Source organism: Pogoniulus pusillus, chromosome 12 (assembly GCF_015220805.1).
Source record: "Pogoniulus pusillus isolate bPogPus1 chromosome 12, bPogPus1.pri, whole genome shotgun sequence".
Taxonomy (NCBI): Eukaryota; Metazoa; Chordata; class Aves; order Piciformes; family Lybiidae; genus Pogoniulus; species Pogoniulus pusillus.
In genome coordinates this window covers 21,481,084-21,499,466 of record NC_087275.1, presented here as the reverse complement: position 1 = coordinate 21,499,466, position 18,383 = coordinate 21,481,084, and the positions used below count along the sequence as shown (strand labels likewise).

Sequence of the window (18,383 nt, the reverse complement as noted above, 5' to 3'; positions counted from 1 at the left end):
TTTCCCTTCTCCAGTCTTGCTCCTACCTCTGCAGCATACACTAATCCAGACTGAAATTAGGTTTTAGAGCATACAGTTCACTAAAGATTGAACATCACATGAACACAAGCAGTCTTCATTCTCAGAATGGTGAGCAGTTTGGTGTTGTTTACCAAACACAGTCTGTTGATGCTGTCATATGAAGCTTACTGGTGTCCTGGCAGCTACTAGAGGTATTTCTTCACATTGTTCTTAGAGAAGCCTAATGGATGATTTTAATATCTAGATTTTCATCAGCTTTTAAGTATTGGAGACAAAATAGTTAGCATGTTCATAATTAGAGACTTAAAATATCTCTTGTCCTTTCAGTTGTGAGACTGTTTGGGTCTTGAATTGCTTGGAGATACTTCGAGATCTTTGCATGTTTTACTTGTATATCTAGGTCAGTAGGATACCTATTTGCTAAGGGAACATTCCTTAAGTTATATCTGAGATCTGAGCTGGCAGTGGTCAGTGCAGTCAGCACCTACTGTTCAGACTGGTGACAGGGTCTTCCCTAAAGCTCTTGACAAGGTTCGTTTCAGAAAAAGAAGGAAAAAAAAGAGCCTTCTTGCTGCCTCCAGGAAGAGTGTATGACTCCAGGAATGTTGGAAATATAGCTCCAGTACATTTTCTGTCATACTAGGTGTATGTTTCGTGGAGCTGCATCCACTGAGGAAATGTTCATATTTATTTAGCATTTAGATCAGTACAACTACAATTCCATTACTTGTCATCCATCATAATCATACTCAGTTCTCCACCTCCCAGAGCTTTAAGATAGTATCTCTGGTCCAAAAAATACCCTGATGCAACCCATGACATGGATGAGAATGAGGATACCTCATGTCTGAAGTGTGGGCCTCCTCTTCTTTCGTTGTGCTCAGTGCTTTATTCTGCTTTTGAGTCTGCTGTCTTCCCAGACTGATTTACCATTGCACTGGTAAAATTGCCTATTTGCCATTTGTGTAAGGACACATCCCTAAAGTTCATAGTGAAATCAGCCTGTTCTCTCGGTGGTGGTAGACTCTGAGCCTCAAGATTTTCGAAAGAAGAAGGAGGGAAGTTTCTTATCAGAGCCTGTATTTAACAGATAGCTGTGATTCTTACAGTTTTTCTCTGTTTTAAACCAAGACACCATATTCTGTTTGTGCTAATAACTGTTTAAATGTGGCAAATTGCGATATACTGGTTTGGCCACGAGGCGGTGATCTAACACAAGTGAATAGTTAAAGTACTTCATTAGTGTTGCGCAAGTGTATCCTTTTTTCTTTAACGCAAGCCTGTGGCTCGTAACTTACTTCTATGCTTATCAAATTTATCCTATCACAGACATGGAGAAGAAGGAGGAGGAAATCGAGCAGCTGAAAATGGATTGTGAGCACTTCAGAGCCCGTCTGGAAACAGCCCAGGCAGATTGTGCAAGAGAGAAGAAGGTAGATTTGCTGTCAGAGTATTGATATTTGTATGCTTGAGTTTTAATAACAAAAACAGTTTCCATTTTTCATGTTCTTGTCACGAAGTACATCCTCAGCCTGAAAAACAACCTGGAATTTCTGTTCATATACTCAGGTGGCAAGTAAATTATTTATGTCTAAGTTCATAACTGATATTTCCACCCCCCCAATATTTCTAGACTAGGAGGGCCAACATTACACCTGAAAAAAAAAGAGGCAGTACCAAAAATGTATTCAACATGTCCAAACAGAGGTACAAACCTACAGTTGGTCTCTCACTTATGTATATGACTCCTGCATAACTGCACAGATCTTTTTTCCCTCTCATATGAGATGGGGGTATGTGGGGTTGCATTATGGGACTTTTGTCAGCATTTGTTTTAGTGTAGTAAAAATCAGCCATTAGCATTTTCTTTGAAGTACAACATTGGTTATTCAGGAAGATCATGTTCTAAGTGGCATCAGAAAGTCCTTTGCATAGTGACTTCTTTAGAATTTTATGTTAGCTTTAATGTATTTTCAAAGGGGTTGACAGAAGGTAATGTAAGCAGCACAACTTACACAAAGATACTGGCTTCTCTTTTGGCTTGCTGTGAGCTGTGTACCTTTGTTTAGTTTTAATAGCCTTTCTCAATGCACCTATTGATCCGATTGCCATGTACAGTTGTGAGTCAAGGAGCAATTACAGTGCTCCTTTTGCTCTGTCAATATTGGATTTAGTGATTATGGGAGGGGACATTCTTAACAATGAAGGAATTGCAAAGACCATGACTTCTCAGACTGGGTATTCTGTGAAGCTATTTGAGTGCAAGAAGGATCACATGGACTAGTGGCTTGATTTTTGAGAGAAGTGGGAGAGCCAAATGTGATTATTTGCTTTAAAGATTTATTTCCTTGGAGCTGATAGCTATCTTCAGTAGACAGCAGGAGCTTACTTTGTTTGGGTTCCAGAGTTAACAGCTGTCAGCCTTGGGATTGCACAAAGATAAATGAATCTCCAGAAATTATTTCCTTTTGGAAAAGGAATAAAGGGGAAAGTTCAGACCTGCAGTTTTAGGGCACATCTGCAAGGACAAATTCTGGAATTAAGTTTGACATGAGTGTAAAGTATGATGGAACAGTTATCTGTCTGGATATTCCTTACTTCAAAATAAATAGCTTCTAGGATAGCTATTGCTGACAACAGATATTTGTTTAGTTTTGCTGTGCAGTCAGATCTTAAGTCTGCAAGATTTGATGCTGCTGCTTATTAGTGAAGTTGGTCCCACCCTTTATTCATGGAACATACTTTAGGTTAGTAATTACATTTTTATGAAAATTTTACTTACAACATGGATAATTTATTAAGAGTATTTGTCTTGGTGTTTCTGATCAAAGCCCTTCTCTTTGTGTCTTTGCTGCTGTGCAGTGTACACTGCTTGTCTGAGTGGCTTCTGTAGCATGTCACAAAAGTGTATTTGAGTGGATTGTGCCTGTGTGCATTGTAAAATCGTTTCTCTCTTTGTGATCAAAGAAGGTGGTGTGGTGTGTATGTCTGATTTTTCTTGCTGTTAATCACTTTTCTTTTGGTTGCCCTTCTCCAATAGACATTCTTCTGTGTAGTCTTTGAATTATTTTCTACTAATTTGTTTTAGGAAAAGGTTTTTGTTTTTTTTTTTTTTTCAGCAGTGCCCTTCTACGAGATCGTAAATCAATGTTTTGTATTACAAAATTTCTGTGCGATGCTCTATCACTGGTTAGGGATCTGCCATGCTTTCTGAACATGAACAAAACATGAAGTGCACATTATTTATGGCTAATATCTTCCTTGTCTGTCTCTTCATCTTTGTGTACTTAAGCACTGCTGTATGCTTGTGCCTCCATCGTTTCCTGAAGGTGGTAGTGTTGCATAGCACAGTGATTGCTTAGTGATGTGAACTCTCAGGGGTGTTGCTTTTAGCTAGATTGTTTGCTTTTGCAGACTCCGTTTATTTTCCTGGCTCTTGACTGCGCTGTTGTGTATTCCTTGCTTGGTACCTTTGTTCTGATGCTGCTTTTGATCTATTGAAATTCTAGCATTTTTTCTACTGCCTTTGTGTCCTTGTTTGGGCATCTCGCTTTGGTATTAGAGTTTTAAGTCTTGCTATTCAGTATTGGCATCCAAATGCAGAATACAAATAAAATATTAAAAGATGCATTTTCTTATGACAGGACAGTGCACAAAAGAAAGATGGACAATAAATTAATTGGACAGGAAGATTCCTGATGCACTTGGTGCCAGAAATGCTGATAGGTCTGTCAGTGAGTTATGTAAAAGTTAAAATTCGGCTAACCCCTTTAAAGAGGATGAAAGAGTTAAGGAATAGAAGAGTTTTCCTGGGGTTTCTATGCCTAGGGAGTGAGTGTCAGTCTTTTGCATTTAGTGAAATGTGAGGCAAAAGAGACTCCAGAGAGTAAATATGCACAGAAGTCTGGTTGATAAATTGAATTTGAACTTTACAAATCCTAGCCTTTGTGTTCCATTAGCAGTGTGATAATGCAATGCAAATCAGGCTGTCAGGTGTGATGCAGGAGTCTGGGCAGGTAATTCATGGACACAGTACAAGCAGCTTTGTACTGGTTAATACACTGCTATATAAGTTTTGAGGCGGCTTTGTTTCTGTTCTTTCCAAACCCTCTGTGCAAAACATTGAGGTGAACCCTTAAGATGGTATTTGTTTTGCAGTCTTGGTGGGGATACATGGATGAAAGTTTTGTTCTGTTGACTTGTTTTCAAAATTGACATACAGAGGATTCCTTCTCGATTCCCCAGACTTCATCCTGATAGCTGAATGCACAGGAGAGGCTGGACTGAGAAGAGTGCTATCTGGGGTGAATCTGAGAATCCCACTCCCCTAAAATGGGCACTGCAAGGTCTCTCTGTTATTTTGTCATCACATGATCTGTGATTCTCTCTCTTGCTCTCTCTCTTTTTTAATACCTGAGTTAGCTTTTTTTTTCTTGATTGGCCTTTATCTTACCCTGCAGCATTCTAATACCAGCCTACTCAGTGTTAGCAGAAAACTTCTACCCACCTTGAGATACCACAGACTGCAGGAGCCCTGCCTTCACCTCACTGTCTGCACAAGCTCTCAACTGAAGTGCAGCAGCTTTACTGCTCTGTGGGAGTTGGCAGAAGCTGGTGAGGCCTAGGATCATACCTAAATCTCATGATATTCTTCTGGCTGACTTTCCATGTGATTGGAAAAAAGTACTGCCAAAGAAGAATTGTGTGCTGATTGCATTGGATTGCTCTGTTCTGTCTTTATGCTTTGTGGCAAGGATCACTGAGGGCCTCACTTAGGTGATGGATGTGTGATGGTACCTGGGCTTGCTGGATGTGAAAGGTTCTCCAGACTTCAGACCTTAGATGTTTTTTCTCAGGGTATCTGTCTTAGTTTGCAACTGCCAATGAGTAATGTGTCAATAAAGAAAGCTGGAAGAGACAGCAGTATTTTTCCTAGATATCCAGTAACTTTACCATCATGTTAGCTAAGACCATCATGTTGAAAAACAAAACAACCCTCCCTTCCTAAAAGAAGTTTCCTATATCTTCTGTAAGGTGTCTGAAAAGGCTGACCTCTGATGCTGAAATCCCTTCACTCTTGAAGAGACACGTAGCTGTTTGCTTAGGAGGAGTAGAGTCTCCTATCAGCCTTCTCTAGGTGCCATTCAGTCTCGTTGGGTCACTTGGCCTGACCTTGTGGACAGGCTTCTGGTTACTGTCAGCCTCCACAATGAACATGTTACTTAGATACAGCTCAGTAGAGAAGGTTTGTATCTGCAGCTGCTATAAGTTTGCCTTTCCCTACCCCCTAATTTCATATGTGGCCATGATGTTGTTCTTTGTTTTGTCCCTTAACTTAGAAGCATAATGTGGCTGACATGAAGTAAACCCAAAATTTGCTTTTGCTGTTTCAGGAGAAATTACACCTCCGCCAGCAGCTGAATGAGGCCAAGCAGCAGCTCCTGCAGCAAGCAGAATATTGCACAGAAATGGGTGCAGCAGTGTGCACGTTGTTGTGGGGTGTATCTAGCAATGAGGAAGCTGTTAAATCCATTCTAGGAGGAGTAAGTATGGCACGTGAATACTTATCAGTGGTAATGCTGTTAGGTCTTTAAGATAAGAACCTTGCTCTGTGACGTGCTTCAATATAAAGATATATTTCAGAAACTAATTGGGCAGGAAAAACGTTTTTGGAATTCCACATTGTTTCAGAACTATTCCATTCTCATTTGAGAAATGTTGGAATTGTAAAGTGATATGAAGCAGGCTGGGAATAAATGCAGCAATTAATTTTTATGCTGCCAAACATGGATTGCCTGTTTTCCACCATAAATAGTTAAACTGGAAGCAAGGACAGAGCTAGCACAATGTAAATATCATTACAGGCTAATAGAAGAGGATAATTCTGGTCATGTGCAGCAGTTCCCATGGATCTGCTTGGAGCTTGGAGGAGTTACTTAGATGGAAAGAAAATAGATCCATGAGTTCTTAACTCCTTTAAGTCTTTGTGCTGCCTTAATACTTGCATGAGTCCTGGAAATTTAGGGAGCCTAGCTGCTTTGACTGCAGTGAATCTTATTAAATCTTCAGTGTATATAATACTACAGTGTACATAATACAGTGTATATACTAGTGTATATAATAGTATATATAGGAATACAACAACTAACAGAATTTCACTGCTAAGTGCAGCTCATGGAATTAGGAGAGACTGCAGGACCAAACATGGACCTATAATTCGTAATCTTGTCACAGCCTTTATGAGAAGACATTGTTGTATTTAATGGAAGTGAACTGATGCTACAGTTTCTTCTGGTTTGACTTTTCAGAACACAATTAGCAACTGGTTCATTACAGTAAGTGGAAAACTACTGTGTTTGTAAGAGGTTTTCCAGTTTGAGTGCACCAAATGACAATTACAACTCTTTGTTGGATATTAGAAAGCTGTACAGTGATGCCTCTTAGTAATAACTTCTGATGATTCCAGGTGCAAGGAACAGAAGGAAAACCAAGTCTGAAAATTCTGTATAAGGCAGTTAAAAAAAAAAAAAAGACAGGTGGTTTTTACAGAGACCTCACATGCTGACAAAACCAGTATAAAATTGCATCCTGTATTTTTGGAACAGTGTAGAGCTTTGAGTCAGCATTATTTGTGACTAACCCTTGCATTGCGATTTGCGTAACAGCACTGAAAGGGTATATTTCCCCCAAACGAGACTGTAGCAGTGGTGGAAATGACTAAATTTCTTCAGGATGAGAGTAAAATTAGTAGAGTTGTTGTTGAAAGTAACTATTGAAATTAAACAGCATTAGGTTAAACCCAAACTGTTAGCTGGTGATTTGTGTAAGGGTAAAAAGTCCAACTGTGAAGGTGCAATACTTTTCCTTCTAGGGTGTTTGAAATGCAGACTACTTCTGCTGTAGTCATTGCAGCAGTCATTAGAGCCCATTCAACTGCTGTACTTAGGGGTGAAAGTCACAGCTATTTTTTTGAGTATCATTTTGTTGTAATGGTGCACATAACATGGTAGGAAACATACCAGCCTACTAGGTTTGATATAAACAGATTGTATGGCATTACATCAACCATGGATTACAGGTGATAATGAGTTGGGTAGTTAAAAGATGATGAAGAGCTGTCATATGAAGTTTTCTGTTTGGTTTAGTTTTGGACAAGTTGTAGTTTGTAACATCTTCCCCTAAGAAGGTGCTGTGAACTACAGAAATGTCTGAAACATCAAGAGCACTTTGAAAACGTTGCTTATATTTAAGTGCGTAGGGATGGTGACATCAATTCACAATCATTTCGTGCCTTAGGGAAGGATGCTCAAGCTTCTTTTCAGTCTTTGCACAGGTACAGGAGTAGGTCTTCATACAGTTCTGTAATACAGGTTGACTGAAATGATGTTTAGGGCCAAAATGTTTTTTATGTCCATATGAGTTGGGCAAGCCAGAACTCAAGCAACTGATTTTTGAGGCAGTGGAGGGGATTCTGCCTGTGCATAACGTTTCTGGAGGAAACTTGCAGAAACATCCAGATAAGCAGCACGAGCAAGTTTTCAAGGATGTCTACCTGCATGTGCCAAATAAGAAGTAAATTAATTCCTGTGAGATTGTTTCAGATGTCATTAAAAAAAGCTTCAACCAGATAGGCACAGGACAGGACTCCCGTGTAGAAACACAAACTGAAAGTTTGATTTCAGAACAACATCAAGGCTATAGATATTTTGGATCCTACAAAGTGGTCTGCTATCTTAGTTATCTGCTATGGTGCCAGGCAGCTTTATGGTACCAATTTTGCATGTTAAGTATTGTTTTCACACAAAAGTTACTTGGACAGCAAAGGATTCATTGCACAGTCTGAGCTCAATCACTTTGATGGCTGCTCTCAGAGCTGTCCTTATCTCTGTGTCTGTGGGTGAGGTGTTCTTCAGCCTCATGAAAATACTGTCAGGCTGTAAAGAGGCTGATGTAGATTATGTGCTGCTTGCTATTTTATAAATCTGATTGGCCTGTGCTGAGGCTCCTCAGGCATCACCATTCATTAATTAGTTAATTAATGGCTATTTGGAATAAAGGTTCAGCAGATAAGACACCTGTGGCACCTCAAGAGACTGGCAAATAGGTTTTTGTTTGTTTCCTGTTCAACATGTCAACTGCTTGATTTGGCCAGTACTGTGCTATGTTCCCATGTGAATTGATAATAGCTTATACTGGCCTGCTATAGTAGGCTCTCTTAATTTCTACCATTTTCTCTCATGCCCTCTGCTTCTTGATCTGTAGTCTCTGTCTGTGTTAAATTTGGCTTAATTGAGGTGTGGTATTCATGCAAGTATAGAAAGCATCCAGCACATGTAGAGGTGCACTTTTTTCCATTCTCATCCTTCATGATCCCTTCATTCCTGTTTTTCTGGGACACAGTATCATTTGTGAAGATACTGAGTATTGACAGACCCTGCTCTTTGTGCCCTGTTACTGGAGTCACAGAGGAGCTGTGTCTTTGATGGGGTGTATGTGCAGCAGGAGAAATAACTAAATAACATAAAGGGTGTGTGCCAAGAGGATGGAGCCACGCTCTTCTTGGGGATGCCCAGTGACAGGACAAGGCAGTGGGTGGAAGTTGAGGCATAGGAAGTTCCATGGAAACATGAGGAATTTTTTTTTTTTACTGTGAGGGTGACAGAACACTGGAACACCAGGGTGGGTGTGGAGTCTCCTTCTCTGGAGATATTCATGACCTGCCTGAATACAATCCAGTGGGATCTGCTATGGCAGAGGGGTTGGGCTGGATCCAGCCATTAACCTTGTGTGATTGTGTGCTGTGTTACCAGTAGCTTTGCATATATTGTGGAAACACTAGTTTTGACAAAATATTACAATTTCTGGTCTCTTTGCAAAATGAGTGAAAGTTCAGGCATCTCTTTGGCCTGTCCCATTGGGTTGCTACTAGGAATGACTAAAAGGTTCAGCTGTTTCTTGCTTCAACTGGCAAAATTCTCAAAGATACTGGGAAACTTGGCATTGTGGGCTTTCTGCTATGCAATTTTTGTTAAAACCCAGCATCCTCTGTGAGAAACAGTATTCCAGCAATGGTTTTCAGGTCAGAATTACTGATATACAGAAACAGTTCTCCCCACTCTTATGGACTCTGTCTGCACTTTTGTACAGGTTCTTTGACCTGTCCTGAGCCTTCTATCAGGTGGCTGCTTCCTCAACAAAGATGCCCCAAAATGGATCAGTATTGCAGTGTAGAGAATATTGCATAATATAATTATGGGCTGTACTCCTGTTTGTGCTCTCTGGTGTGCTGGCTGTCTTTTTTGTATGACATTGCTGACAAATTGGAGCCTGTGACTGAGAGGAGAATTCTGTTTTTTGTTCTAAAGACTTCTACCTAGCAAGCCTGTTGTATTCCATCCTGTATGAGAAATTAATGAGTCCTGTCAGGATTCAACCAAATTCTAGGGTGGTTTTGTTTGTTTGCTTTTGGTTTTATTTCCTTTTTCCTGGGTATTTTGTTGATTTTTCATAGGAAAAAGTAATGTCAAATCATTAAATCAGGCTGCTCACCAGCAGCTTTACTTGGATAAGGTTTTGAGAAAAGCTGCTGTAGTAGCTTGAGTAAATGTAAAACACCTGGTGCAGCTATTGCAAAGCAAAGAGATACTACCTTCACTTTTGAAAATAAGCTTTAACTCTGCTGTTTGAAATATTGAGTTCAGGAGATGGATGCACAATAGTTTAGTTTTAAATAATAAATTTAGCATTGAGTAGTTTCCCATTTTCTTCTGAGGTAATGGTTTCAAACGGTAGGGGATCAAATATGTCTCTTGGTGCATACCAGCTACTCTCTATTGGTGCCTTTAGTAACTGGATGTTTTAGCAATTTTAAAGATTGTCCAGTTTTATTGTGGCATCTGATAAACATAATTGCTGTAGTTGATATAATCTATTTTTCTCCTCTTTGCTTGCAGAGTAAAGCACTAAAGTTTTTCACAATCACTGCTCAGACCATGGAGAGCTTTGTGAAGTCATTAAGTGAGGACATGAAACAGCAGGATTTGGATTCTGATGAAAATCAGTTTGTATTAGCCTTGGCAGGGATTGTAACAAGTAAGTGAATGTTACCTCTCAGAATATCATTCCACGTGAACTGGAATTTCTGTATTGCCTTATGTGCTTCAGTAAATGCAGTTTTTGAGTGCTGGGTATTTAGTCATTGTTGGTATCTTGGATGACTTCCTCATCTTATAAAGTTTTGTCATTGACACTTCTGTGAGGTGTGCAGTGCTTTTGGAAGAGGTAGGAAGAGAGCTTTTGTGTAGGGCAGAACTCCACAAGAGCTTTGCTTGCGTAATGTGCCAGATGTAATGGGTTGAGCAATTGTAAACCAACTTGCAATTTTGTTTCTTTAGAGGGGAACATATAAGGGTCAGCTTTGCCTCAGTCTCATACTATTTTTTGATTAATCCAACTTCTTATTTCATAATTCACTGTTGCTAGTGGGATAATGGCCACTCTTGAATTTCAGCTAAGTAGAATTATGAAGGAGTTTGACCAGTGTACTTGCTACTGGACTACTTGCTATGTAGATGAATATAATTTGAAGTTTGTGTAGATGACATAGGTCATTCTTCACAGCTGCCAATTTTTAGTGGTCCTGATGATAAGCAGAAGCTTCTGTTTAAAACATGACTTTTATGGCGATGTGTTTTATTTTCTCACAGATGTGGCTGCCCTGGCATGTGGCCGTGAGTTCTTGGTTAGTTCCAGTCGTGAATTACTGGACACAATGATGCACCTCCTGGGAGACATGAAGCCAGGACTCTGTGCCAAATTTAAAGTGTATGATAACCTTTTTTTTTTCCCTTCAAATGAAATGCATTATCTTGCAGTTTAAGTCACAGTTATGACAGTACTTTTCCCACTTATATTGTGCATTTTCCTGGAGAGGAAACATATCTTTTGGAAACTTGTCACAGTAGTGTTCCTTGCGGATATACCAACCCTGGCTACAAGACTAGTTTCATCCAGATCATGTCTCTTTGGAATTTTCTAAGCTCTATAATACTGTGGGCATGCACCCTTCCACCTTAGGAGGGGCTCCTGAGTTGAGGGACACATAAGGAAGGTATGAGGTTAAGTTTTAAAATTGAGAGAATATGGGAAATGTGGACTGCTACTTATCTTTCTAATATGATGAGTGTGGAATACTACATCTGGTTAGGAGGGGCTCATGAGTTGAGATTCAGGTAAGGAAGTTATGAAGTCAAATTTTAAAATAGAATGAGTGTGGGAAATGTGGACTCCTGTTTATTTTTCTAATAGGATGACTGCAAAATGCTACATCTGCTTAGGGAGGAAAGTGAGTTTTATATCTGCTAAGTGCTAAAATTAAATCTATTCTGCTTAGTAGCCAAAGCACCATGCATTTGAGTTTGTAAAAGGTAATGTCTCTAAAGGAATCTTTTGATACATCATTGTAAAGAAAAGGACACATTGCACTGCTCAGATGCTGGAAAAGTTATACTTAAGCTGTCTTATTTGCCTTTTCCTCAGAGCTGTTACAAGCTGAAGAGCTATGGCCTTGGCCAAGCAAATTATCAAGTACTTGCACATCTGCTAAGCTGTGGTCACTTGCAATGTACAGCTGGTTAACTTGATCATGAAGATGGCTTAAGCCAGTGTGGTATTCTTTTCATAAATGGGACACACACAGAGGGACACACTGAGAATTCATACCCAAGCCCAGCTGTCACAGGTCATCTGACAATCCTGTCATCCACAATAGCTTGACAGCCTCCATGCAGGCATTTAGGCAGGTTGTATGTGATAGGCATGAGATCAGGCTCATTCTTAACTTTAAATGGGTTTTGTCTTGCTTAACTTCAGCTATCAGAAAGCTAGAGGAGTATCTGCTAACTGTCTGAGCTTCTTCCTACAGTCAGTGGAAGGAGACAGTGCTGTCAGATGATTTCTCCCACAGCCCGTATTAGAAAGAACAAATTTTCCTCTGAAGGTGCTTGTCTTTCCTTGTTGGCTATCAAGGGGGAAGTCTGTGCTGTAGGTAGTGGTTAGATACTTTGGTGTCAGTGATTTACAGTGTTTAACCAAGTGCTGAGTTTGAAGGTCGGCACTCAAAATGGGTTTGTTAACTCTTGCAACCGTGGGATTTTTTGTAAAGCTCCAACTAAAAGATTTTTATGAGAAGGCCAAGGGGAAAAAAAAGTAATTTACTAATTTTCATGTATATCACTAACAAAAATAACCATCATGGAAAGAGGATCTACACTCTTTCAAAATCTCTACAGAGAAAAGAATAACAAAGGAGGACTTTATTTTGAGGGGAGAAAGGAAGGAAAGTGTTTCTAAAGACACACACTCTGAACTTCAAATGAATATGTGTCTATGCATGTGTCCAGATAAATTATTACTTTATCATTTCAGATTGCATTAATGTAATTGGACAGTGTAATTGGATTTGAGAGCCTTACTTTTGAATTGACTTTTGGGTAGCTTTTTAATCATATTTCAAAATCTGGATGCTTTGCAGAAGAATTACAAATGATGATATAAACTTGGCTGCCATACAGCAATGCTGATAAAATATACATAAAACAATCCCATGAAGTAGCAAGGGATTCAACAGGGGCCAGCCTCTTAGGCTAACAAATTAAGTGAAGCTTAAAAAAAGAGGTTGCACAAGATTGGTAAGAGAGAAATGTTAATCATATGTTATAGTAGCTTAAATTCAGTGCAGTGATTGTGTTTTATGATACTCCACAGAACCAACAGGGTTCCTTTCTTATCCTAACTTGCCATTTGATTTAAAAAACAAAAGAAAATAACTACATCCTGACATTAGAGTAAGTGCCAAAAAGGAGGTTTCTTCATGGCCTTGTTGTGGAACAATGGATCCTAACTTGCTCAAATGCTTTAGTGCAAAATGCTTCCCCTGTGTTTACCATTCATGTGCCCAGCCAGGTTCTTTTATTGTCTATGAGCTCCCTATGTGTCTTGTTGCTGCTTAATTCTTAAAACACACTGTTAACACTGGGTTGCTTTCCTGTCCTTTTGGGGTATCTTACACTCTCCCAGCCTAGCAAAGAAGGATGTTTTTTGGTTTAGTTTGTTTGATTTTGAATGTTGCTTTTTTTTTTAACTGCTGAGTAATATGAAATCATCCAACATTTTCATAAGGACATGTGTCAGGAGAACTTCCTTTGCTCCCAACCATAAGGAACAGAAGGCAGTACAACATGAAAGACAACTGTGAGATAAGGATGTGATAGTTAACTGAAATCTTACTACAATTTGTTTACGTACTGATAGACTCTGGAATCATAGATAACATTTAAATACACACAGACTTATGTACATACAGACAGACACCTTTTAAAATGTATACTTCATGGACAAAGAGGTCTGTATGTTATTTTGGAAATTCAATGTGTTTTTCTCAAAACATCACTGTGGAAGGCAATCATCAACTTAAAATTTAATGAGTTAAAGAGGAAAAAATAGCTTATTGTTTTCAAAGTTTTGTTTGTCCTTTGCTCAATTTTGAGTTTTTACAACTCTCTTCTAGATTTTATTTTTATTTTCTTTATTTTATGCTTTTCCTTATTGTGTGACAAATCAGGAGAAGCTGAGAGTCTAATTCTAGACACAGCAGTATCAAACAGAGTAAGCTGATAAGGAGAGGCGTTCTTTTTCCTTTCCTGGTTCTAGCAATCCTGTGTTTTACTTGTACTAGTATGTAAAGAAAAAATGTACAGGGAAAAGCTGTGATTTTATTCCATCACTGCTACAATACCCACTCTAGCTCATGGGTATGTAATAAACATAACCAAGGCATCTGCACGAGTGCTGAAACTGAAATTGCACGACTGTCTGCCTTTCTGAAATAGCAGTGGTGTGGAAGACTTCAGGTTTTCCTCTCATTCATGTAAGATTTGTTCAGCATTTGTGACTCTTAGCCAGTCAGACATTTACACAATTATTCATAGCCATATTTAAAGTATTAGGAATATTCAGCTTTGCTTATGTAGCAGTTGAACTTAGCTACTAGGAATAGGCACTTTAGTACATATTAGTACATGTTTTGTGCTATGAATTAGTACATTTTGTTTACTAAACTCAAGTATTAAGCAGATGAGAAGGGGCTTTAGCTGTGCTTTTTAGTTCTGGATTTTAAAGAAGGCATTGACAGATACAGTAGTACAAGATGTTAATTAAATTTGTCTTGCCTAAATAGGAAGACTAGGAAGTGCATAATTACAAAGCTTTCCATATTAAAAAAAAACAACAACCAACAAACTAACCACCCAACTAACCACACCCCAAAAAAACTAACAAACCCTAAGCAAGCAAAAAAATAATCCACAAACCAAGAGAAAATATTGTCTATCCAGTCATGATGTGTGCCAGTTTTGCACCATTAAGCACTTCTGCAATCATTATTGCAAAAAAAATCTGCAAGTACTAGTGGTGGAGGTTGTATAAAGAGCCTGGCAATGCTTCTACCTTGTGGCCAGGTGACTGAGTTTGATTTGTAATAATATGCTACTATATTGGCTTGTGGGGTGGGTTACTCCAAAACCTCGACACTTCCCTGGATCACCACCATCTGTCTCTCTTGTCTGCACAAAGCAAACAAGTGAAATAAAAACACAAACATAGCAGCGTCTTTTTACGTCACTTTATTTCTAACTGCAAATGTCAAACAGATTAAGGATGAAAGACATTGTCAAGAAAACTTACAAGATACTGATCATTTATTGATCATTGTACTTCAGATTATAGATAATTACAGCTGTTCTGTTTTGTCAAGGCTTGGGTTCTGGCAGCCAGCTACGAGTTGCAAAGGCTGTATGAGAAGTGTGTGGTCTTTACAAGCTGCACTTTCAGTCTTGCAGCATGCCTTACTGCTTGTCGGTGGCCCCTAGTGGATTAATAATCTGCTGTTTGTTCGTACTGCTTAATAGCCAAGGTGATCAAACTCAGGATGGTGCAGCACCTAATAGAAGTTAGACTTCTTACAACTCAGACTAGCCTGCAATGAGTTACTTTTTTTTCCCCTGAATTCTGAAGGCATGCATGGAAAATGTCCAAGAGTCTGCTGGTGGCATAGTAGCTTAATCTATGAGACCGGGATGTGAAGTGTGAAGTCCTTTGGAATAATGTCATTTCCCTTTTGTTTGGAAATGGTGGCAGTGCAGTGACGTGCAGGTTTATCACAGTCAGGAGACGTAGCAGCAGCCAAGCTGGCCCCAGAACAGAGGAGAACGTTCCAGCCCATTCCTGTTTCTCTGTAATTGTTTTGTGTGCAACCTGGCACCCAGCTGTGAAGAGATTTGATGACATGTTCTATAAATGTAGGAGCCCTGCTTATACATCTTCCCTTTTAATTGTCCAGAATATTGGCTTGTCTGTTATCTTTTAAAAGAAATTAAAAAGTACTATCATCCATCATAGCACATCATAAAGTGCACTGATGGCCTGTCTGCTCAACTGCTCTGCAGCTGAAAAGAGGATCTGTGTAAAGACAGGGCAGGAGGACATCACTAGAAGGGTGACGGAATTTGTAAGATGACTTCTGACTCCAGAGTGTGTCTCTCTCTTCAGGGTCATCAGGGGCCTCTTGACTTGAAGTTACAAGTATAGCAGTGATCTCATTCTGAAAGAGGCTGAGCACTAGTTTGTTTTCTTAACACTTTGTAGTTTTGAATATCAGGGCCAATTCCTGCTAGAAGTCAGAGGGAAATTAAAATAATTTGCATGAAGCCAACTGAGACTCTGTTTAGCTGAAAAAGAAGGTTTTATCCACCAAACCTGTAAATTAGTGATTGTTCTGAATAGCTTTAGAAAGGGAGAGCTCAAAGTTACCATACTTTTCAGACAATCAAAAGCAGCTGAAAGTAAATTTTGACTCAGGCATTTTATCTGCATAAAGAGGCAGAGCTGTCATTTCTACATGCTGTTTCCTGCACCTCAACTCTGTGACAGCTAAGACTGAGGAGGTACCTGTAGACAAACCCATTTTCCCTGATTGAGGAGGTACCTGTAGACAAACCCATTTTCCCTGATTGAGGAGGTACCTGTAGTCAAACCCATTTTCCCTGATGGCTATCAGATTTTGCAAGTTATTGATCATATTGAACCTTTTCCTGCTTCCAGTAACTTGAGTGGAATTGGCAGGCTAGAGCAGTCTTCTGAAGTGCTGAACTTTTCCATCCTAATTGGTTTTATCTGTGTAGAAATATTGAGAGTTTGATTTAGTTCTTGACCTCTTACATATGAGCCCCAGAATGACTAAGGAACTTCCTGATAAAATAGGAAATCCTGGTTTTGGAAGCCCTTGAAAATGTGGGCTGAAATGAACGTATACTTACTATGTTTGTTTTTGCTTTGTAATTTATACCTGAATATGCAAGAGACACTCTTGGTTTCAGTTGGTCAGGGATGTTTATCTTAGTGGTTTGGGTTTTTTTCAATACTCAGTGAAGGAAATGTGTATTAGGCCTCTGCTGCCTGGAGGACAGTTTATCAGTTCTGCCCTCCTTCAACAACCATCATAAAAGAGCAAAATATGTAAATAAATAAAAATGTTAAATGGCTTTGAGTGTGCCCAGATGTTTTTTGGAAACAGTTTTGAAGAGGTACAGGTGAGAGCACTGTTTGTCCTGTGTTATCCTGATGTTAATCTGTGCTAAGGCGTGAGCACAGTTTGCAGCCAAATTGAATTCCAGTGTTACTGACTTAAAAAAAGATAAATATTTCCATTTGTACATTGAACATAATCAATCCAGATGCCTGAAGGCAGAGTAAATAGGAAAATCCTTGATGACATTTTACAAGACAAGAAGATTTTTTTTAAAGTAGTGTCTTGCTCAATAGCCCAGCTCATGGGGTGCTGCCTGCCTACAAGGGGTTGGAGGGCAGGCAGAGCAAGCCAGTTCTTTGTCTCTTGGGCTGTGGGTGCAAGACAGCTCTAGCTTAGGAGAGAGTGCTCAGCTGATCTGGGACTACTAATGCCTCCCCTTTTCCTCCTTAAGGCTTGTCCTCTTCTTCCAAATGCTTCTGTAGACATAGTAACTTACCCTGCCAGCAGAGAGAGAGACTACCCTGGTGTTTGCTGTATGCTGGCTATGTATTGCATCTGTTCCTGTTGGCAGGAGGGATAGGAGGATGCTTGAAAGAGGATAGCATGAGCGATGTGTCTGCGTTTCAGCTGTCTTAAGGGTCAGTGCACAGCAGGGTTGGCTTGGCACAACCAGTGTGGCAGACTTTGACGTTGTTTCTAGTACTCTGTATACAGTCTTGCTTTCTGCATTTCCTAGTGGTCCTTTTATGTGTCAGGGTAAACAGGTTATTTGAAGTTATTGTCTGCCCAGTAGGAATTGTCTCTACAAAAGTGCTGTTGTATGGATTGTGTGGTCACATAAAGGCAAGTCCTGGGCTCGTGTATCCCAAGTAATCCATCTCATGGAGTTTGATGAGACTTTCTTAGTCTCACGTGGGGTGTTTTTGTCTAGATGTTCAATTTACATGATTTAGCAGTAGAGACAAGGTTTTGCACAGCATTGCTTGTATATGAGACTTGTCTCTTTTAGAAGAATATAAATTATTAGAATAGGTTTCTGAATCAGTACATGCTTGGCATAAATAGCAAAAGATGCCAACAGGTGCATAGAAATCAAAGGAGATGATATCTGTTTTTCTTTTAATTCTAGGCTAATGCTGATGTCACTCTACAATGTGAGTATCAACATGAAGGGCTTAAAGTACATCAGTGAAAATCCACAGTTTATTCCTTTGCTTTGGTGGCTATTAAATGGTAAGTTGCTCGAAGGAGCTTGGCAATTGTGACTTAAGGTACTGCAGGTTGGCAGTAGGTGTTGCAAATAGCAATACAGACATTTATATCCGCAATGTGATTATGTGTATTTTTTGTCAGATTAAAAGCAAACAAAAAGGACAAATAGCTAGAGGGAGAAGACAGCACATTTTGCCTGGTTTTGACAGTGTAGTATTCCACTAACATAAACTTTATGGGTGGTAGAATTAAAAATGGGCAATGGAGAAATTTGATGAAGCAGATTGCAAAAAGCCACCTGTATTTTCACATAGTTTCCCCTCAGGGTTTATTTTAAAGTTGGTGTCAGATCACTACCATTTAACAAAAGAAAATGTAGGTGTGCTCTGAGGTGCTTGAGGGAAAGAAGCCAGCCTCTGTAACTGCACTCACCTGTGACAAAAGTTGTCTCTTCTGCAGCTGAAGAGAGGCCTTGTGCTCTAATAGGATTTGGGCTTGAAGGGCTTGAGTGCTATTCTCAGATTTGCCTTTGGCCAGTGCAGGACATCAAGGACTTCTATTGCCA

At 39.5% G+C, this 18,383-nt stretch overlaps 1 protein-coding gene across 3 annotated transcripts in view; it reads left to right on the top strand.

Moving 5' to 3' along the window:
• Positions 1-18,383, top strand: part of HSF2BP (heat shock transcription factor 2 binding protein) — a 124,389-nt gene that overhangs the window by 3,401 nt on the left and 102,605 nt on the right. For all 3 annotated transcript variants that reach the window (XR_010304335.1, XM_064152618.1, XM_064152617.1), the window contains exons 3-7: positions 1,351-1,454; positions 5,415-5,564; positions 9,975-10,113; positions 10,728-10,845; positions 17,736-17,839. Coding sequence is in view for 2 of the 3 variants with exons in the window: in XM_064152618.1 (XP_064008688.1) it covers positions 1,351-1,454; positions 5,415-5,564; positions 9,975-10,113; positions 10,728-10,845; positions 17,736-17,839 (615 nt within the window). In the remaining variant the exon portion in view is untranslated. The remainder of the gene's footprint in view (positions 1-1,350; positions 1,455-5,414; positions 5,565-9,974; positions 10,114-10,727; positions 10,846-17,735; positions 17,840-18,383) is intronic.